Below are 22,773 nucleotides of genomic sequence, written 5' to 3' on the forward strand. Positions count from 1 at the left end.
TCATTTTTAAATAGGATGCATTGTAGTAACAAAGTGGGGGAGGCACAAAAGAGTTATTAAATCCAACATGAAGCACGGGGAGGCAATTTGGTCCTTCGAGCCAGTTCCACCATTCATTGTGATCGTGGGTGATCATTCAACTTAAAAGTCTGATTAAGCCTTCTCCCCATCCCCAAGTGTTATATCTAACTGCTTAACGTCAAGAGCTTTGCGATCAAGTTCCTGTGACCACTATTCACTGAATCAAGGCAGTCGTAAAATTGATGGGTGGGGTGAGCTAGTGAAATTCCACCCCTTATATTAAAGTTCATTCAGTTCAGCTGCAACTTTACATCCCAGTTCCAAGTCCTAAAGACGTCGCGGGCTGAGGGGCGGAAAATCCCATCCCAAGAGAGGGTCTGAAACCTCAGTCCATATAACAGCTGACCAACATTATCGATCTGCATGAGCCCTCAGGTTGAGAAAATCTTTGTAGTTAATTATGTGCCGATAACATCACACTGAGCACATTCACCAGTCTTCACCTGATGATTTGATCACTTTTGTGGAGATGCAGGAATGTATGGATTACTGACACTGTGGGCACGATTGTCGCACCCCGCTGCATTGTAAGCAGGTGATGGACCATACAAAGGTCTATTGACCTCGGGCAGGATTTTCCCATCATGGGGCAAAAATGGCTGGATGTTCCCATCCATTATTTCTATTCCTAGTTATGCACAATAGTTAATTTCTGAAGTCACAGCATGCCTAGGGCAGATAGCTTGAATCAGCTGGCTGGTTAAATACATTGCACTGAAAACTGCCACAGGTAGAAAGCAGTGTATGTAGAGAAATGTGAAATCTTGAAGTATATACACTCCCTTTACATTTCTTGGAGCAGTAAGACAACAGAAAAGTTTGAGAATTTTTGTATATTATTGTTATATCTTCCCTTCACCTAACTTGGGGTATGATGGAGGAATGTGGGTTATTATGACTTCCACAAAGGTTTGTTTTGAGACATTTATTCTTACCACTTTCCAACAAGTTGGCAAATTCTATGTGGGAAGTCCCAATGTCTTTCTTTTCTACTGACTTCTGCAATATGTCAGAATTGGAAAAAAGGCACAAAGGTCTCAACTCTTCTAAGGATGTGATCATGCAGTATGTTTCAAATACGATTACATCTGGTAAATTAACGAGATGGAAGATCTTACCTGCGCAACATATGCAGTGTCAGAAATTAATGAGAAGCTATCCAACTCTCCGTGACCAATATAGGTTTGAAGAAGAATGTTCACTTTCCCATAGGTGTTCTCCACTCCACCTGCCACAGGCAGCTCACAGTAATTACACAGCAGCTGATCCATCTCCTCCATTTCTTCCTCTCTTACCTGTAACAATACAAACACATTTAACACCAAGTGATTTAGAACATAGAACATTACAGCGCGGAACAGGCCCTTCGGCCCACAATGTTGCGCCGACCAGTCTTATTTTTAAAAAAAAACATTGACCCACTAATCTAAACCAATCCCTTTTCGTCCATAAACCTATCCACCAATCTCTTAAACGCCCCCAAACTAGGCGCATTTACAACTGCAGCAGGCAGGGCATTCCAGTCCCTCACCACCCTCTGGGTAAAGAACCTGCCCCTGACATCCGTCCTATAACTACCCCCCCTTAATTTAAAGCCATGCCCCCTCGTGCTAGATTTCTCCATCCGAGGAAACAGGCTATCACCATCCACCCTATCTAAACCTCTAATCATCTTATATGTTTCTATAAGATCCCCTCTTAGCCGCCTTCTTTCCAGTGAAAACAACCCCAAATCCCTCAGTCTCTCCTCATAGGACCTCCCCTGCATACCAGGCAACATCCTGGTAAACCTCCTCTGCACCCTCTCCAAAGCCTCCACATCCTTCCTGTAATGTGGGGACCAGAACTGCACACAGTACTCCAAGTGCGGCCGCACCAGAGTTGTGTACAGTTGCAACATGACGCTGCGACTCCTAAATTCAATCCCCCTACCAATAAACGCCAAGACACCGTACGCCTTCTTAACAACCTTATCTACTTGATTCCCAACTTTCAGGGATCTATGTACACATACACCTAGATCCCTCTGCTCCTCCACTCTATTCAAAGTCCTCCCGTTAGCCCTATACTCAACACATCTGTTATTCCTACCGAAATGGATTACCTCACACTTCTCTGCATTAAACTCCATCCGCCACCTCGCGGCCCAGCTCTGCAACCTGTCCAAGTCACCCTGCAAACTTCGACACCCTTCCTCACAATCTACCACACCTCCGACTTTGGTGTCATTTATGGCAAGCATCCTTCACAAAACGCAGATCTCACCATTCAAAACATAAAGAACATGTTCATTCAACAAAAAAAAATCCTCTTTTTGACCTGAAACACCAAAACAATATATTTGGATTTTTACAAAGTATTTGACAAAGTTCCATTAATATGATTTATGGTCAATTTAAGGAGCCGAGTTAATGCCCTCCCCAGTGTCAAGTTTGACATCATATAATCATGTGGAAGGGTGGTAGATGGAGACCCCCCCACATTTCCACCATCTGCCCACCAATTTAGTCTATGGTGTGACGGTATTAACTCAGTGGCCAGCATGGGCTCACCATCCAGAGAGCTCGACAAGCAAACCTGTGCAGGGTTACCTGTAGGCTACCGCGGTAGGTGGGGGCTCCTTTATTCAAAGGTATTCAACGCCTGACTTAGTGACCTGGCTGTGGGAAGGGAGAGGCAGCTGTGCACCATTTCCTAGCCTTGCTGCTGAACCCCTCTCCCATGACTTCCTTTTTTTTATTCATTCATGGGACACAGAAGTCGTTGGCTGGCCAGCACTTCTTGCCCATTCCTAGTTGCCCTTGAGAAGCTGGTTAACTGCTTTATTGAAACGCTGATACAACTGATTGGCTTGCTAGGCCATTTCAGAGGACAGTTGAGAATCAACCACACTGCTGTGGCTCTGGACTCAAATCAGGTAAGGATGGCAGATTTCCTTCCCTAAAGGGCATTAGTGAATAAGATGGGTGTTGACAATCGACAATGATTTTATGATCATCAATAGATTCTTAATTCCAGATATTTTTAATTGAATTAAAATTCCACTATCTGCCATGGCAGGATTTGAACCCCGGTCCCCAGAACATTAGCTGAGTTTATGGCTTAATAGTCTCGTGATAATACCACTAAGTAATTGCTTCCTCCTGTCTTCATTCATCTGTCCATTGGGATCTAGTGGCAATCCCAGGCTTTGGATGGATGTTGTACCAGGAGAAGCCACTGTCTTGCCATTGGCACTGCCAGTCAATAAAGTTGTCAGCCTCTGACTGGCTAGTAGTTCTCAGCTGTCGGATTTCCACCCACGAGGTCTTTGATCCAATCAATAGAATTCCTACACTTTAGAAGGAGGCCATTTAGCCCATTGAATCTGTACAGATACTTCTTTGTTAGAACAGCTGTTAGTACTCTGGTGAATTGTCAAACCAAGGTTCTGTCTACCCTCCCAAGTGGATATCAATAATCCTATGGCATGATCTTGAAAAATTTATCCCTACTGTGTTAATATTTATCTTTCAATCAGCTTCATTAAAACAGATTATCTGGTCATTATCGTTTGCTGTTTATGTGGGAGCTCACTTTGTACATTCTGGTTGCTGCATTTTCTACAGTACAACAACTAACTACACTTCAAAAGCACTTCATTGGTTGTAAAGCAATTTGGAATACCTGATGGGCATGGAAAACTTTATATACATTCAAGCTTTTCCTTTGCTTTAGGGAACTATTCCTAGCCTCAGTTCTCCATCTTTAACAGAGGCAGTTATCATTGCTGCAACAAAAAAATGGTTGATGTATGAAAACAGTTGCCAATTTTTCTTTTTGTTTTTGCTGGGAAGTGTCAGACCTCTGCTTGGCGCTCCCTCCTGAAAGCACAAACTAAACTCAAACTCATAAGCAATTTGACTTAAAAAATGCATTTGACCAATCAATACTAGAATGCTGGAGGACCATTCGTCTGTGTCTCCCTGAATTAGCTATTGATCTTGTAACAAAACTCTTGTATTAGCATTAAAATAAGATCTACTTTGAAAAGTCTAATGATTGACAACACAAAGGAAGGAATAAAATTTGTTCATAGTTTATAATAGATCTCATCACTATCACACTGCCTGAATCCAAAAAAAATGTAATCCACAGCTTTCAAATAGCAAATGGAAGACCTAACTCCACTGGACTTTGCAACCAACAATAGATTGAAAATAGGCATGAGGCAAAAACTGGTTCTACACACTGGGAAATATGTCACAAAGACTGAACTTTTACCATTTGTTTTAAAAGTAATCAGAGATTGAGCCACTGATTTTTCAAACCCAACTCTGAAATGACAATGTATTGGTTCTCTCGAGAGATGCTGAAAGATCTGCCCCGTATTGCTACCATTTTCTGCTTTTGTTTGAGATGTCCAGCATCTTCCTTTGCTTTAACCTCTTTTCTTTTTGTTTTGGAATACATTTTAAAGGGTGATATAGAAATATATACTATCACAGAACAACAAAACTGACAACTTCGAGAACCACTGAGCAGGCTCTGGGATTTATTTTCTAACATTTGCCACGTGCAGTTTAGAAACTTCCTGGTACAATTATGCTACAAAACAGCAACTTCAATCGCATTGTCTGATATTGAGCTAAAATCTCCTCTTGACTAATGGGAGATTTAAGCTTAGATAATCTTGCTGTTAACTCGAGAGCTCTAGGAAATGAGAGCCTATTAAAAAATATTCTAAGTTAAAGGGGAGGACCTTTTGGTCTCTGCTTTACTATTTTAATTTATTTGTCACTTATTGTGAGAAAAGCAAAAGAGGCTGTCGACCAGGTTCCTCTGTGTGAAAAATAAAAGTTCTTCTTCATTTACAAAATCGAGTGATTATCTTCCTTTGATTTCATAAATTTATGTAATTTATCTGACAGAGGCTTTTAGTTCTTGACTGCTTTTGTAAATTTAACATAAAACTTTACTAACGTTTCAAGAAGTGTTGGAAGTGTTTGTGCCATTTGCCCCTTTGAATTACCCAACTGCCACTCCAACACCTGGTTAAACTCTACAGACCCCAGACCATTCCGGGCCTGACTATCCCTCTGACTTGACCAGCCCTCCCGACCCTACTTACCTCCCTTCCTGACAGCCCAAAATATTTCAACCCCCCCAGACTACCAAATGTCCAACTATCTCCCTGACTAACCTGCCAACCACCCACCACCTGCTTGACACCACTATCTATTCACCCATCTACCCCTACCCATTTATACACTTCACCCATGTCACCTACCTATCCAGTTACACATCTCACCTGTCAATTCAATGACATTCAAACTGAAACCTTTAAATATACCATATGGTAGCTAGTGCCATGAAAAGGCAATGTGTCCTGTCTTCCCTCAACTATAATTCACTCCGATGGAGTTCCCCGGAGGACACCATTCATTTCTGTGATGTTCGAGCTTAGAAGCCACCAGTAGAAATGCGCAGCAGCATTGAATCGTGGAATTTGTGAACATCGCAGCAATCCGATGATCACGGATGCTGCTCAGAAGATCGAGCCATTATATCATGTTCAGATGTTGCTCTGATTTCTATTTAAAGGATGGCTACAGTGTGTTGCTCATATCCAAATTGAAATGTTTATTATACTAACTAATCTTGTGAGGAATCAACTGACAATTCAATACTGTATTAAATTACATCAGTTGTTACATTCTGACTGACTGGGAACCATTGTAAAATTTGCAAAGATTTGGAATTTCTCTAAGTGTTAGGGCTGCTCAGCATTGTACGTGGAGTAGCTGTGAAGTTGGAAAAAAATCAGTTGAGACAGGGCTAAAACATTGCCCAGAAAATTAAACCAAACAAGCTCTCTCTCTGCTGTTAATCATGATTCTACAATAAATGAATCTGGGCACCATCGACCCAATTTCTGATTATCACAAAACACACAAGTAGAACCATAGAAAATTACAGCTCAGAAACAGGCCTTTTGGCCCTTTTTGTCTGTGCTGAACCATTTTTTGCCTAGTCCCACTGACCTGCACTTGGTCCATATCCCTCCACACCCCTCTCATCCACATACCCGTCCAAGTTTTCCTTAAATGTTAAAAGTGACCCCGCATTTACCACTTTATCCGGCAGCTCATTCCACACTCCCACCACTCTCTGCGTGAAGAAGCTCCCCCTAATATTCCCTTTAAACTTTTCTCCTTTCACCCTTAACCCATGCCCTCTGGTTTTTTTTCTCCCCTAGCCTCAGTAGAAAAAGCCTGCTTGCAATTCACTCTATCTATACCCATCAAAATCTTACACACCTCTATCATATCTCCCCTCATTCTTCTACGGTCCAGGGAATAAAGTCCTAACCTATTCAATCTCTCTCTGTAACTCAGCTTCTCAAGTCCCAGCAACATCCTTGTGAACTTCTCTGCACTCTTTCAACCTTATTTACATCCTTCCTGAACTTGTTGCCCTTCCCAGAGGCAGCTTTGGCGGTGACACAGCAATTAATTGGGCTGCTAGGTACTGAATGTCTACACAACTCTGCTACGATTCAGTACATGTGGATGGCCTTCCCACAGTTGAAAGCGCTATGTGGGCAATTAATGCCCACTTAAGAGCTTCATCCCACTCAATGGCAGCAATCAATGAGGGGCAGGCAGAGCAGTTGCCAAGCAGAAGACCCAAAAAGCAAACCTTATTGTGCCTGGTTGTGGGATCAGTGAGTTACCTCATTGTCAGGTGCAGTTTCAAATCGATGAAACCAGCATTGTGATGGGGCACATTCGCTATAAATCACTCCCAGCCCTTTCATCTGGTCTGCCTTCACTATCCCTCCCCCCAAGCCACTGACGTCCACCCTGACATTCATCTGTGGCCTAGGATTCTTGCTGATCCTCAGCCTCTGCTGGGATTTACCACTGTTCTCATTGGTTCAGTGTGCAATGGATAGCTGCCAGCCTCTGAATGGACAGTAGATCTCTTGTTGCTACTCTCAGTGGGTCTCCCAAAAGGAGGTAATGTGCAGTTCTTTCCCACTCTCCAGCCAGCTGGTAGACCCTTGTTGCCTGCATTAAATATCACACGCATAAATGGTTTACCAATTGCCAGTACTTGCTTGTCTACCTTGGTAAAGCTGTAAAGAAGGTTGGGGTAATAAATGCAAGTGTCAAGACTGGAGCAATGAATGGTGCTTTTCTAAGACAAGGATCAAGACATATTATTGGCCAAAGTAAAGGATCCTCTTGCCTGCACCTGAGAATGTTGTACCTGTTGCGGGAGTCTATTGTGACGATAATGGAGTAAATTGGAAAGTTCTCAGAGTTACTGTCCAAATTGAAAAGAACAAAAAAACTGTTCAAAATATAAATTAAAAGCACATAAATTTGGAACCCTATTAGTGAAAAAAAGGCTAAGTATGCAATTATTGAGCTTAAAATACTTCAATCAGGATTTCTTGTATCTGGTTTTGCCTGATATCAATATGATCCTCAGAGCACTTGAGGCTGTGATGAATGGGCAACTTTTCAGTCATCAGGATCATGGGGCCCTATTTTACCATTTTGATTCGAAGTGCTGGAGTGACTTGAAATTGGGAGTGTTTCAGATCTGACTTTTAGACCCATTCTCAGGTGCCCTCATATGCATTCTGCCTGAAAAAATATAAGCAATTCTGAATCGCACTGCAGAAACCTGTGGGCCAGGCTTATCACTCCCTCCCCCTCACTGATCTCAGGCAGAATGACAGTGTACCCCCCCCTTCCCCCTCACTGATCACAGGCAGAGTGGCAGTGGAGCACTCTGCCACCACTCGCCCTCCCACTGACCTGAAGCAGAGAGCCATGGACTCACCTTCCCCTTCCCCCCATCCACCAGAAAGCTGTGGGATGCTCGGCACTTACCTCCTCACTAACTGGAGTGCCTGAATCAGACTTTTGTGGAGCATGTCTGTTTTGTGCCGATTCTGGATGGGTGAACATGGTGCAAAAAGGGGAAGAGCCAGTAAGGTTGGGCACGCTGGCCATTAAGTCAATGTAAATACGTGCAAATGCATGTAAACGGCTGTCACATCCGTTTCTGATGCGGTGCCGATTACAGCCATTTTCAGGCCTTGGTAAAGGGGAAACTGGCGCAGAAGTGAGCGCGGATTGCGTTACTCGTCTCATGCCCGACTTCAAGTTTTCCTTGATGGTAAAATTGGGCCCATAGAATCCCCACAGTACAGAAGTACAATTCGACCCATCAAGTCGTATCGACCACAATCCCACCCAGATCCTATTCCTGTAACCTCTCATATTCACCCTGCTAACCCCAATTTAGCTTGGCCAATCCACCTCACCCGCACATCTTTGGACATTGCTGAATGAATGTTTTAAATACGCAAATCTTTAGTTCCAACTTCATAAACGCTTATCCCATTAACTATTTCAATGACACAACTACTGAAGAACAAAGCATTTCCCTGCAATTCATCTAAGAAGCAGCTTCAACTGGTTTCAGTCACCTCCATCAGCTACTTAGTGCTTGAACAACTGCTTCATGGTGAAGCACTGGGCACTTCAATTCCTAAGTCATTTTTACCTTGATCTGCTCAAATTCTTCAGCTTTAGACACAAGAGCAAAAATGTCTGCTTCAGTTTTGTGAGCGCTGAACAGTTCATTGAAAGTCTGGAAATAAAAGGCAAAAAATTTATACATAAACTCATCAAGCTCAGGTGCCTCATTTACATCACAACTTATTTAGATTTTCGGATGATTTTAAAGAATTTGTCATCACAAGAAAGCATGAAAAATATTGAAAAGAAATGTCCTGAAGTAGCCAATAATATAGTAGTTGCAGGTTGGTACCAAATTATTCTTAAATAGAATGCTAAAAGTTGGCAGAGTCCACAAATGCCTCCACTATCTCAGGAGGCTAAGGAAATTTGGTACATCTGCCAAGACTCTCATCGATTTCTAAGATGCACATTCTTTCTGGTTGCATTACAGATTGGTATGGCTCCTGCTCTGACCAAGACCGCAAAGAATTACAAAGGGTTCTGAATGTAATCCAGTCCAACATGCAAACCAGCCTCGCATCCATTAACTCTGTCCACACTTCTCACTGCCTGGGAAAAGCAGCCAGCATAATCAAGGACGTCATGCATCCCGGACATACTCTCTTCCACCTTCTTCCATTGCGAAAAAGGTATAAAAGTCTGAGGTCATGTACCAACCGACTCAAGAATAGCTTCTTCCCTACTGCCATCAGATGTTTGAATGGACCTACCATATATTAAGCTGATATTTGTCTAGTTATGACTAGAGTGTAGACAAATATCAGCCTAATATATGGTAGGCCCATTCAAACGTTTGACGGCAGCAGGAAAGAAACTGTTCTTGAGTCGCTTAGTATGTGTTCTCAGACTTTTATATTCTGCGTCCTCTCCTTTTCTTCTCCCCCATGAGCTCTATAAGTGGCATGTTTTTACATGTAAAACACACAAGAAACAATACTTTTCACTGTATCCCAATACGTGGGACAATAATAAATCAAAGCAAATCAAATAATGGGCTGGGTTTTTAGCCACTGCAGGGAGTAGGGCATGGATTTTCACACCACTGGCTCACATACCAGTTCCCTGGCCCAACTTTCCTGGTGTGGGTATGCCAGCGTTGGACTGGCGTAAACACGGTAAAAAGTCTGACAACACCAGGTTTTAGTCCAACCTATTTATTTGATAATATTCTCACAAGCTTTCGAGGGGACAGCCTCTTCGTCAGGTGAATGGAGAGTTCTGGCCTCAGACAGAGCATATAAAGCACAGACAGTTTAGAGATTACTGATTAAAATGCGAATCCTTACACCTAACCTGCTGTTCAAGACCTGAAGTGGCTGACAATGTGAGTGGTAGGAGCACTGATCACAGTTTAAAGAGATGTGTATTGTCTCCAGACAGTACAGTAAGTGAGGTTTTGCAAACCCAGGCAAGTCACGGGGGTTACAGATAGTGCGACATGAACCCAAGATCCCTGTTGAGACCGTCCTCATGTGTGCGGAACTTGGCTATCAGTCTCTGCTCAGCGACTCTGCGCTGTCGTGTGTTGTGAAGGCCGCCTTGGAGAATGCTTACCCGAAGGTCAGAGGCTGAATGCCCGTGACCACTGAAGTGTTCGCCAACAGGAAGGGAACAGTCTTGCCTGGTGACTGTCGAGCGATGTTCATTCATCCGTTGTCGTAGCGTCTGCATGGTCTCCCCAATGTACCATGCTTCGGGACATCCTTTCTTGCAACGTATCAGGTAGACAATGTTGGCCGAGTTGCAAGAGTATTTACCATGTACCTGGTGGATGGTATTCTCACGTGTGATGATGGTATCCATGTCGATGATCCGGCATGTCTTGCAGAGGTTGCTGTGGCAGGGTTGTGTGGTATTGTGGTCACTGTTCTCCTGAAGGCTGGGTAGTTTGCTGCGAACAATGGTCTGTTTGAGGTTGTGTGGTTGTCTGAAAGCAAGAAGTGGGGGTGTGGGGATGGCCCTGGCGAGATGTTCGTCTTCATCAATGATATGTTGAAGACTCCGGAGAAGATGTCGTAGCTTCTCCGCTCTGGGGAAGTACTGGACGACGAAGGGAACTCTGTCCACTGTGTCCCGTGTTTGTCTTCTGAGGAGATCGGTGCGGTTTTTCGCTGTGGCGCATCGAAACTGCCGATCTATGAGTCGAGCACCATATCCTGTTCTTACGAGGGCATCTTTCAGGGTCTGGAGGTGTCTGTCACGATCCTCCTCATCTGAGCAAATCCTGTGTATACGGAGGGCTTGTCCATAGGGAATGGCTTCTTTAACATGTTTAGGGTGGAAACTGGAGAAGTGGAGCATTGTGAGATTGTCTGTGGGCTTGCGGTACAGTGAGGTGCTGAGGTGACCGTCCTTAATGGAGATGCGTGTGTCCAAGAATGCAACTGATTCTGGGGAATAGTCCATGGTGAGTCTGATGGTGGGGTGGAATTTGTTGATATCATCATATAGTTGTTTCAGTGATTGTTCACCATGAGGCCAGAGGAAGAAAATGTCATCGATGTATCTAGTGTACAGCATCGGTTGAAGATTCCCCACACCCCGACTTCTTGCTTTCAGACAACCACACAACCTCAAACAGACCATTGTTCGCAGCAAACTACCCAGCCTTCAGGAGAACAGTGACCACAATACCACACAACCCTGCCACAGCAACCTCTGCAAGACATGCCGGATCATTGACATGGATACCATCATCACACGTGAGAATACCATCCACCAGGTACATGGTAAATACTCTTGCAACTCGGCCAACATTGTCTACCTGATACGTTGCAAGAAAGGATGTCCCGAAGCATGGTACATTGGGGAGACCATGCAGACGCTACGACAACGGATGAATGAACATCGCTCGACAGTCACCAGGCAAGACTGTTCCCTTCCTGTTGGCGAACACTTCAGTGGTCACGGGCATTCAGCCTCTGACCTTCGGGTAAGCATTCTCCAAGGCGGCCTTCACAACACACGACAGCGCAGAGTCGCTGAGCAGAGACTGATAGCCAAGTTCCGCACACATGAGGACGGTCTCAACAGGGATCTTGGGTTCATGTCGCACTATCTGTAACCCCCGTGACTTGCCTGGGTTTGCAAAACCTCACTTACTGTACTGTCTGGAGACAATACACATCTCTTTAAACTGTGATCAGTGCTCCTACCACTCACATTGTCAGCCACTTCAGGTCTTGAACAGCAGGTTAGGTGTAAGGATTCGCATTTTAATCAGTAATCTCTAAACTGTCTGTGCTTTATATGCTCTGTCTGAGGCCAGAACTCTCCATTCACCTGACGAAGAGGCTGTCCCCTCGAAAGCTTGTGAGAATATTATCAAATAAATAGGTTGGACTAAAACCTGGTGTTGTCAGACTTTTTACCAACTTTCCTGGGGCAGGAACATTAGGGAGTGCAGCAATAGGGTTACCCATCAATAAGGGTTAAGTAATAATGTTCCTGAGGTGGGTTGTCTTTGCTTGAAATTGATTGCAGACTCCAGACAACATTGTGTTTTAGTTTTCAGCTCAGACCTATTAAGCTAATTGAAGACCTATTGTCAGAGGTCAGCTGGGATTTTCCACCTTCCAGGACCTACTGCAGCTGTTGCGAGGCAGCCTCGATGTACAAAACAGGAAGTCCTCCCTGACTGTCTGCCTTCAACTGCAGGCCACCCTCTGGAGGGTTTTCCCTGCCTCCACTCTGGTACCCTTCTTGCAAAGCCTTTTTTTAGTTTAAAATGTAAAATGTGGAAGAGCTCACTAACCTAACATGGGGACACAGGCATTCCAGACTACTTCAAATTGAAGAATCCCATCATTAAAACTTTTCATATGAGTTTTTGGCTGGATCAAGTAGTATAATTTTAGCACTGCTGAAAATACAGACATATAGTTCAAAAGTGTGTGGGTTAGGTTGATCGGCCATAGTAAATTGCCCCATAGTGGGATTAAGGGGATGCTCTCTGGGTAGAATTGTGGTTCATGGAGATTTGATGGGCCAGATGGGCTCCTTCTACACTGTAGGATTCTATGGTTCTATTGAAGCTTTTCATCTTGTAAGCGTCAGGATAGAATCGCAAGAATACCAGGACTAGGATTTTTAGGATGGAGAGGTTTCCTGCCGACAATGCCTGTCCCACAGACACTTTATGCTTCATTAAGCATTATATTGGCTGCAGGCAGGACTTCCACCCTCACTCAGAAATCCTGCATTAGAGAGCTCCAGCCAGGGGCTGCAGTGGACAGGACTGGGGCTGCATGCTGTCTCGGGAGCCTAACTCCCACGATTCCAGAAAAAGGTACATTTTGGCGGTCTCTGGGCAGGGAACATTGGGGTGATAGGGTTGGGATGTCCAGTGGTTACCAAGGTAGGAGAGGGGGTGGGGTCTCCCTCAGATAAAAAGGGGATTCTGATGGAATCCTGGGGCCAAAACCTAATCATTATCTGGCCACCAAACTAAAAATTAAGGCTGGGTGGGAAACAGCCCTTAAGTGATTAATATGAGTGGGCAGAGCGCCCGAGGCCTCACCCATACGAGTGTAAAATTGCTGAGAGAACGGGAACCCAGTGGGAAGCCCATGTACGCTATTCCACGCTCAACTCTCTGCAAACCTGCCACAGGGAAGCATAAGATTCAGGTCCAACTTTCAAAGGAAGCAAGAGAAAAACAAAAGGGTGCTGACTGGTTAACAACTGGGCTCTGATTGATAGTTTCTATCTACCACCTGCCAATCAACCTACATTGTCTCCTCACGCAGCATAAATGTCTCGTTCCCTTTGAAATTTGGCATTCTTATGATTGTCCTGATGAGTGCAAGACGGAAAGCTTCAACAGCATCTCTATTTCTCGGCAATATTCTAGTTCTGTACTATCAAGTGGCTATTTATTATAATTTTAAAATGGAACATTGTTGCAACACCCCAAAAGGAATTATTTTGTCCTGGAGGGTTGGGGCTTCAGAGGAAAAAAAGATTATTTGGAGTCAGCAATAATCTTAACGGAAGACAACCATCTGAGTTCATGATGTTATCTCAACCAGGTTAAATTTTTCAGGTTACAAGCTCATGGGTGTAATTTTCCCATCCTGCCCACCATGTGAATCGTAGTGGGTGGGACAGGGACCATTCAAAGGTCCGTTGACCTTGGGTGGGATCTTCCGGTCTTGGGGCGCTCGCGGCCGGAAAATTTCGCCCTACGTCCGTGAAAAGACAAGGTATGAAAGCTTGGCCCTGCCTGGTGAAGTGGAGCTGTGTTATCTGTGAACGTGACAAACATTTACTGGGGTTATGTCAGACGGAAATTCCAAAAGCTTTTACTTTCAGGACAAGTGCAGTAAACATCTTCCGAGTAGAGGTTTGCTTTCCTGTTCCCCAACCCTTTAGGCGATGGAAAAGATTTCCTGTTGTTCAGAAAGAGCCAGAACATCTTCAAATTATAGCTCAATTGGTATATATCTGATTTTATGGATAGCTCTGAGGCTCAAAGGATTCTTGGGAGATAGTCTGAAGGCTGTTGACCATTTCTTCAGCTTTGCTGAAGGTCAAACTGGACTCATTACTAAATGTAGATAAACTGTCGTCTCCACATACAAACACTGTATCAGAAAATCTCTCAGTTTATTGTACCTTGTGAGAAAAGTTCTCGAAGTAATGCTTTCACATTCTGGGGCAGTATTGTAATTTATCATTGTTTTCACAAATTTTACATTTCTTACAGTTTCTACATATTTTTAATTATTGTCATAGATTTTCATAGCTTTACTCTGAATGCAATAGTATTGAGTTTCTATTTCTATCAAGTTAGGGCTTGGGGTCCATTCACGTATTTTCAATTGTGAAATATCTCAGTAGCAGGATGACTGCTGATCTTGGGGTACACTAATTCCATTCACCTCTTCAAGGGCACAAGTTTCAGGTAACCGGTGCTGTGTGCACATGGAATAAAGGCATAAAGGTATTAATTACTCATAAGAGTTGTACAAACACATTGTGGGTTCATTTATTTCAACTAGGCACACAAGAACATACATGGATAGGAAAATTTGAGGACATCAGTAGCAGAACTGTGTGCTCTGATAACTAACAGCCCCTTATGAAATATATTACATGGAATTCTCGGAACAAAGAAAATTACAGCACAGGAACAGGCCCTTTGACCCTCCAAGCCTGCATCGACCGTGCTGCCCGGCTTAACTGAAACCCTCTACCCTTCCAGGGACCAACTCCCTCTATTCCCATCCTATTCATGTACTTGTCAAGACGCCCCTCAAAAGTCACTATCATATCTGCTTGCACTACCTCCCCTGGCAATAGGTTCTAGGCACCCACTACTCTGTGTAAAAAATCTGTCTCGTACATCTTCTTTAAACCTTGCCCCTCGCACCTTAAACCTATGCTCCCTAGTAATTGACTCTTCCACTTCGGGAAAAAGCTTTGACTATCCACTCTGTCCACGCCTCTCATAATCTTGTAGACTTCTATCAGATCTCCCCTCAACCTCCGTTGCTCCAGTGAGAACAAACCAAGTTTCTCCAACCTCTCCTTATAGCTAACGCCCTCCACACCAGGCAAAATCCTGGTAAATCTTTTCTGTATCCTCTCCAAAGCCTCCACATCCTTCTGGGTAGTGCGGCAACCAGAATTAACACTATATTCTAAGTGCGGCCTAACTAGAAAGCTGCAACATAACTTGCCAATTTTTAAACTCAATGCCCCGGTCAATGAAGGCAAGCATGCCGTATGCCTTCTTGACTGCCTACTCCGCCTGCACTGTAATATATATAAATGCCTTCTCTGCCTGCACTGCCACTTTCAGTGACCTGTGTACCTGAACACCCAGATCCCTTTGCTTATCAATACTCTTAAGGGTTCTGCCATTTACTGTATATTTCCTATCTGTATTAGAACTTCCAAAATGCATTACCTCACATTTGTCTGGATTAAACTCCATCTGCCACCTCTCTGCACAAGTTTCCAACTGATCTATATCCTGCTGTATCCTCTGATGGTCCTCATCACTATCCGCAAATCCACCAACCTTTGTCATCCACAAATTTACTAATCAATCCAGTTACATTTTCCTCTATATAAATTATTTGGATATATATAAATTATGTGTATTACAAACAGCAAAGGTACCAGCACTGATCCCTGAGGAATACCACCTGTCACAGACCTCCATTCAGAAACACACCCTTCCACTGCCATCCTCTATCTTCTTTGATCGAGCCAGTTTTGTATCCAGCTTGCGAGCTCATCTCTGATCCCATGCAATTTCACCTTCTGCACCAGTCTGCCATAAGGGACCTTGACAAAGGTCTTACTGAAGTCCATGTAGACAACATCCACTGACCTACACTTGTCAATCATCTTTGTCAAGTTCATGAGACACAACCTCCCCTTCACAAAACCATGTTGCCCCTCACTAATACATCCAATTATTTCCAAGTGGGAGCAAATCCTGTCTCAAAGAATCCTCTTCAATAAATTCCCTACCACTAATATAAGGCTCAGCAGCGTGTAATTTTCTGGATTACTCTTGCTACCCTTCTTAAACAAGGGAACAACATTGGCTGTTCTCCAATCCTTTGGAACCTCCCCTGTAGCCAGTGAGGATACAAAGATACAAGGATACAAAACAACTCCAGATTCATGGTTTTTGAAATTGTTGACAGAGATATTTCAACGTCAGGAAGGGTGGGACAGATTAGTTACGGAGAAACTGTTCCTGCTCGTAAAAGGATGGAGAAAGAGAGGACACAGACTTACCAAGTGATTTGCAAAACAGGCAAATGTGACGTGAGAAAAAACTTTTTCACGCAAGTGGTTTGGGTCTGGGGCGTATTGTCTGGAAGTGTGGTGAAGGCAGGTTCAATTGAGACATTCAAGAGGGCATTAGATGATCACTTGAATATAAACAATGTGCAGGGATGGAGAAGAGGCAGCGAAATGACATTAAGTCATGATGCTCATTTGGAAAGCCGGTGCAGGCATGATGGGCAAATGGTGTCCTTCTGTGCCCTAACAATTCTGTGATCTGTGACGTAGGCATGTACATGGTGTTGAAAAGTTTGTTAAATCCGTACCTCAATAGTATTATATTGAATATAGTAGTGGCTGGCAGTTCTACCAAGATCTGTTATTGAAAAATAACCAGTCCTTGCTTCAAAACGAACCATCTTGGCTTTGTCTAGTTTCTGGCCAGCTTCGATGACTAGCTCTCGCCTGTATTTTTCCAATCCAGGGTCCATCTGGATAGGGGATACAAGTGAACATAATTAGGACAAAAGGGTGGGATCAGATAAAATAAATGGTCCTCAGTAGACAATAAATAAAATTTACCATTGTACTTCTACTCTTGCAATTTAAACCAAAGACAAGTTTTTTTTCCCTGTACCTACATTGAGGATTAATGACTCCTTCCATTACAATGAAATAGGTTGGGATTTCATGTCAACTGAAGCGTGGTTGCTGTTTTGATGAGGCACTGAGCACTGAACCACTAAATGCTAATTCACAGTATTTCCAATACCCCTACTGCCAAACAAACAGAATAAATGCACTGGGTTCAGTCACAATGACAGTACACATACTTGCTTACGTGAGTCTATAATAACAAAAGAGGAACTTAGGGAACTTAAATGAATGCTCTGATCTGTAAAGCAATTCCACAAATATTTGTTTTCAGGTTGTAATTTGTACTAGATGAAGGAGGAGAAAACACAAGTACACTCTAATTTTATCTGCTTTCTACCTGGCAAGCTTTGTAATTGATCCCATAGGCTAATGGATTTGCTCTCGTCCGCACATAAAGGTAGGTGTAGCTCAACCATTTCACTGCTTCTTCGACATTAGTTACCGTTCCCAACGCGATCTGGAAAGGCAAATCATAAAAGACAATATGAATGACTATTGGGACAAGATAGCAAAAAGTACAGTTAATGATTCTGATGACTTTTCAAGCACAAATTTGTCAGCAATTTACTTATGTGACAAGAAGTATTTAATTTCAATAACCTGAATTGCTTTTAGATGTTTTGAGTCCAGGAAGTTTGACATTGTGGCAATCTAATTTACAGGTCAATGTTAAACTTCTATTAAAACCTGACCCTTCCTACCACATGCCATCACGAGTTCAACCCATAAGATCTGTACTTTCTGGTACCTTTAAACATCTTCCTTTTGAAGTTCTCACACCTTGCAGCTTTTTGGTCTTCTCATCAAGTTCCTCCCAGTGGCCCTTACTGTCCAATCATGTGACACTGATTAGTTTGCATCTAGTCATGCTACAAAGATTGTAGCATATCTAGATTAAAAGTCCATGCCATTTGAATATAGGGTAATAGTTTTGAATATATATCCCACGGAGATTGACATTTGACTCATATAATGACAAGTGACACCACGATTGGTGGCATAGTGGACAGTGAAGAAGGTTATCTAGGATACAACAGGATCTTGATCAATTGGGCCAGTGGGCTGATGAATGGCAGATGGAGTTTGATTTTAGATAAATGTGAGGTGATGGACTTCAGTAGACTGAAGGGCAGGACTTTCTCAGTCAATGGTAGGGTATGGAGAGTTATAGAATAAAGAGATCTAAGGGTACAGGTTCATAGCTCCTTAAAAGTGGAGTCACAGGTAGACAGGGTGGTGAAGGTGGCATTTAGCAAGTTTGGTTTCATTGGTCAGAATGTTGAATACAGGAGTTGGGACATCTTGTTGAAGTTGTACAAGATGTTGGTAAGGCCACACTTGGAATACTGTGTACAGTTTTGGTTACCTTATTATAGAAAAGATATTATTAAACTAGAAAGAGCGCAGAAAAGATTTACTAAGAAGCTACTGGAACTTGATGGTTTGGGTTAAATAGAGACACTGAATAGAATGGAACTTCTTTCCCTGGAGCTTAGGTGTAATCTTGTAGTGATCTATAAAATAATGAGGGGCATAGAGAAGGGAGTCAACATCTTTTCCCAAAGGTAAGGGAGTCTAAAGCTAGAGGGCATAGGTTTAAGGTGAGGGGGAAAAGATACAAAAGGGTCCAGAGGGGCATTTTTTCCCCCACAGAGGATGGTGAGTCTCTGGAATGAGCTGTCAAAGGTAGTAGTAGAGGCAGGTATAATATTATTTCTTAAAGCATTTAGACACTCACATGGGCAAGATGGGCATAGAGGGATATGGGTTAAATGTGGGCAACTGGAACTAGTTTAATGGTAAAAAAGGGTAGCATGGACAAGTTGGGCCAAAGGGCCTGTTTCCATGCTGTAAACCTTTATGTCTCTGACTGCTAACTGGATGGTGAGACGGTCTGCCTCAATTTGCTAAGATTTCATCCAGTTGTGTTAGAAGATTTTGCATCTCTAGCCCTTACTCCTCACATCTCCTCAAGCCACACCATTCCCCATCACCTCTTACATCTTCCGTTCAAATTCATGTCAACTCATGCATCTCCAATCAACTTCCCATGCTCCCTGATATCCTACATTCTTCTGACACTGACCCTGCCTAGTACTCTATGGTTACTCTGCTCGCATGACCTCTTTCCCTGTAGTAAGTTGGGTATTCCACAAAAGATAATTGATCTCTCATTCTCTTAAACTTAATGAGTATCAGCCCACCTCCTCAACCTTTTCTCATCAGGCAACCCCTTCATCCTAGGCATCAACCTCGTGAACTTTCTCCGATTGCCTTGAACACAAGAAAATCCTCCTTAAATAACAAGAACAGAACTGTACACAGTGCTCCAGATGTGGTCTCACTGAGGTCCTGTATACATCCAGCAAGATTTCCCTACTTTTATAATTCATTCCCTTTGCAATAAAGGTCAACAGTCCATTTGCCTTCCTATGATGTTGTGACTTTTTAAAAAAAATTCATTTGTGGGACATGGACATTGTTAGCTGGCCAGCATTTATTGCCCATCCCTAGTTGCCCTTGAAGGTTAAGGGAGAGTCGACCACATTGCTGTGGCTCTGGAGTCACATGTATGTCAGACTGCGTAAACAAGGCAGATTTTCTTCCCTAAAGGACGTTAATAAACCAGATAGGTTTTTCTGACAATCAACAATGGTTTCATGGTCATCAGTAGATTCTTAATTCCAGATTTTTAAAAATTGAATTCAAATTCCACCATTTGCCATGGCAGGATTCAAACCTGGGTCCTCAGAATATCAGCTGATTTCTGGATTAATAGTCGAGTGATAATACCACTAGACCATCACCTCCCCAACATGTGATATTAATTTTATATTCATCAGTTGGTCAAATATAAATTAACTTTTTTTTAAATGACTTTTTAAAACAAACAAAGGCACTGACTTAAGATGGCTGCCACAGGTCACTTCACGGATCTGTTATTACAAATTGGCTAGCTTCTGAAAGTTTCCAATGCAGCTTATAATTAAGACATGCCAGGTTGACCTCCTATGAAAGTTCACACCTGCTGATGGCAAGAATTGCATTAAAGGTGAAGTACAACCTTACTGACTATCACCACTTGCATTTATATAAAGCTACCTTTCAAGCAGAGACAAAGTCTACCAGGACAATGGCTATATAGGTGCCCTTCCTAGCTCATCACAGGGAAGAAAGCTCCATTCAGCATTAATGGCAAAGTCCATCCAGACATGAGCTAATCAATTATCGTTTGTAGAATACCCAACTCACTACTGGGAAAGAGGTCATGTGAGCAGAATAACCATTTTGAAATGTCTTTTATTATGACACCCAAGCTGCTGAAAGGCAGTCTCGAAGAAATTTGCCAGTGGAACAGTAACACCAAGTTTCAAGCTCCATCTCTCTTACAGTTTAAAATCCATCATGGGAAATTTCAATCAAAAAGGGACCTCAGATGCAATATCATCGACTTTTGGATAAGATGATATATTTAAAAAAAGACTTTCTCTAGAAATTGCAGCAGCCTCACCCCCACTGGTATTTGAAGAGCTCTTTGAGAAAAATCTGCCTCAGCTACGAATACCAGTGAAGGACTCAAATTGTGAACTCTTTTTTACCACTGAATCTTAAGTTTGGCTAAAAAGCTACCTCCTACCATATAACTTCTAATTTTGCATGTTTTTGTGTGTGTGTGTGTTTTTGTGTGTGTGTGTGTGTGTGTGTGTGTGTTTTTTTGTGTGTGTGTGTTTTTTTGTGTGTGTTTTTTTGTGTGTGTGAGAGAGAGAGAGATGTGAAGGTCAGGATGTGGGTTTACCTTTTTAAATACCTTTATGTCTTTACCTGGATGGGTTTTTAGTTGGATAAAAACTAACCACTGTGTTTAACCTTAAGAAAGCTTGTTGTACTGAGTTACTTGCAATCAGCACGTAGATGGTGAACTCCAGTCACTGAATTATACCTTCATCCTTACAAATTCCAAAAACCTTGTTATGAACAATTGAGGAGTGGAAAAGAAAGACTGAGACCTGATACGTGTCTGCACCAGTTGGAACAGCATACTAACTATTTGTGATTCAACTTTGAGGACCCCAGATTGCTCTGTATGTCAGCATTCTGTACTCTCTCCATTTAAATAATGTTTTGCTTTTCTCTTCTTCTGACAAAAGTAAAGAACCTCACATTTTCCCATATTATACTCCATATATTAACTGTTTGCCCACTCACTATCTTTATCCCTTTGCATACTTTTTATGTCCTCACAATTTGTTTTCACATCATTATTATATCGTCAGCAAGTTTGCCAACAATAGACTGTGCCCCTTCATTCAAGTCCTTAATATAGATTATAACTAGTTGAGCACCCAGCACTGATCCATGTGGTACAACACTAGTCATCATTCCACTTATTGGGTCCAACCTTTGTGAGGGGACCTAAAACAGAGATGAAATGCTGACTTTAAGCAGCTGCCCTACAGATGAATAATGGCCCAATCTCATTTTCAGATATCCTTGAGTGTTGGTTCCCAAACTTGTGTCTGTTTAACGCCCATAAAAGAGGTACCTTGAAGTTTGAAAGACTTTAAACTTGGAGAAGTAAAAGGTTTGACTTTCCCCTTTGCTTTACTCATCATAGTATAACATTGAAAGTACTGGGGAAATAAGCATGAATTGTTACATGTTGCTGGAAATTCCTAATTATATGAAACAGAACCATTGAATTGTATCGAGTTTAGATTCCATAACGTACTTTATACTGTGAATTGTTGGGTGTGATAGAAAGAGTGTTAGCAGTTTTTACAAAGGGTGTTTAATTTAAAATGTTGACTTCCTTTTGCTTGACTGATTCTGATATGTGTTCCTGATATCTTTTGCTTTCACTTTAGATTTACAGCGTGTGCAATTTTATTTGTGTTTGTAAGCTATCTTGGCATAGAAATGCAACTCTAAAGATTTTATTCTGTAATTTAAAACCAAATTTATGCCCCATTTTCCACCTCATAAAACGCTGTTACTTTGTTTGGTTCATCTCAAGCCCAGCACAGATACTTAATTAGCCCAATGGCTCTTAACAATTTTAATGGGGCAATTTAAGTTTTATAACAGCAACAAAATCAAATGTGTACACTCCTTTGGACACAGACTTGAATTCAAAACTTTGACCTGGTCACTTAATACTAGAGGTTTGTTGCTCAATACAGGGCAAATAGCAAATAATTCTCCAACAGCAAAGAAGTGTTTACACGACAGCTATAGAATTAATAAATAATGCATACCCACTACTTTTGTAATTACTTTTATACTTCTCCACTGTCAGAACCAACTTTGAAAACATGCTGTGCCTTAACCCTACATGTATAGCAAATGTTGTATTGGGAAGATAAGCTTGTAGTGTAAGTATACGCTAATTTAGACCAGTAGGATACCAGGATATTGTGAGATTGTTGAATAATTAAAATAGCCTTGATTTAATAAAATAGAATTTTCAAATTGTTTTTCACACTCTTAAGTGCCTCCGTTATGGAATACAGTGTTTCTAGCTTCTTACTGGTGCAGAAAATATAACACTGGGTTGTGAAGTCTGTGTGTATTAATGTAGCTAATATTGTAACATACAGCATTTCAAAATTAATTTAAGACTGTCTGAATATATTGTACAGTTTTTTAACTTAGTAAAGTGTTACTCGAACTCTCAAATTAAAATGAAATAATGTGGATACATGACACCTTCACCTCTCGTGACACAATTTTGTGAATCTCACGA

At 42.2% G+C, this 22,773-nt stretch overlaps 1 protein-coding gene across 1 annotated transcript in view; it reads right to left on the reverse strand.

Annotated features, from left to right (window-relative positions):
- Positions 1-22,773, reverse strand: part of ascc3 (activating signal cointegrator 1 complex subunit 3) — a 522,713-nt gene that overhangs the window by 180,012 nt on the left and 319,928 nt on the right. The window contains exons 17-20 of the mRNA XM_080192820.1: positions 17,368-17,487; positions 16,700-16,864; positions 8,647-8,733; positions 1,200-1,376 (exon numbers count right to left, since the gene is read on the reverse strand). Coding sequence (XP_080048946.1) covers positions 1,200-1,376; positions 8,647-8,733; positions 16,700-16,864; positions 17,368-17,487 — 549 coding nt within the window. The remainder of the gene's footprint in view (positions 1-1,199; positions 1,377-8,646; positions 8,734-16,699; positions 16,865-17,367; positions 17,488-22,773) is intronic.

The sequence above is a fragment of the Carcharhinus amblyrhynchos genome, chromosome 7, assembly GCF_965287045.1.
Source record: "Carcharhinus amblyrhynchos chromosome 7, sCarAmb.v2.hapA, whole genome shotgun sequence".
Taxonomy (NCBI): Eukaryota; Metazoa; Chordata; class Chondrichthyes; order Carcharhiniformes; family Carcharhinidae; genus Carcharhinus; species Carcharhinus amblyrhynchos.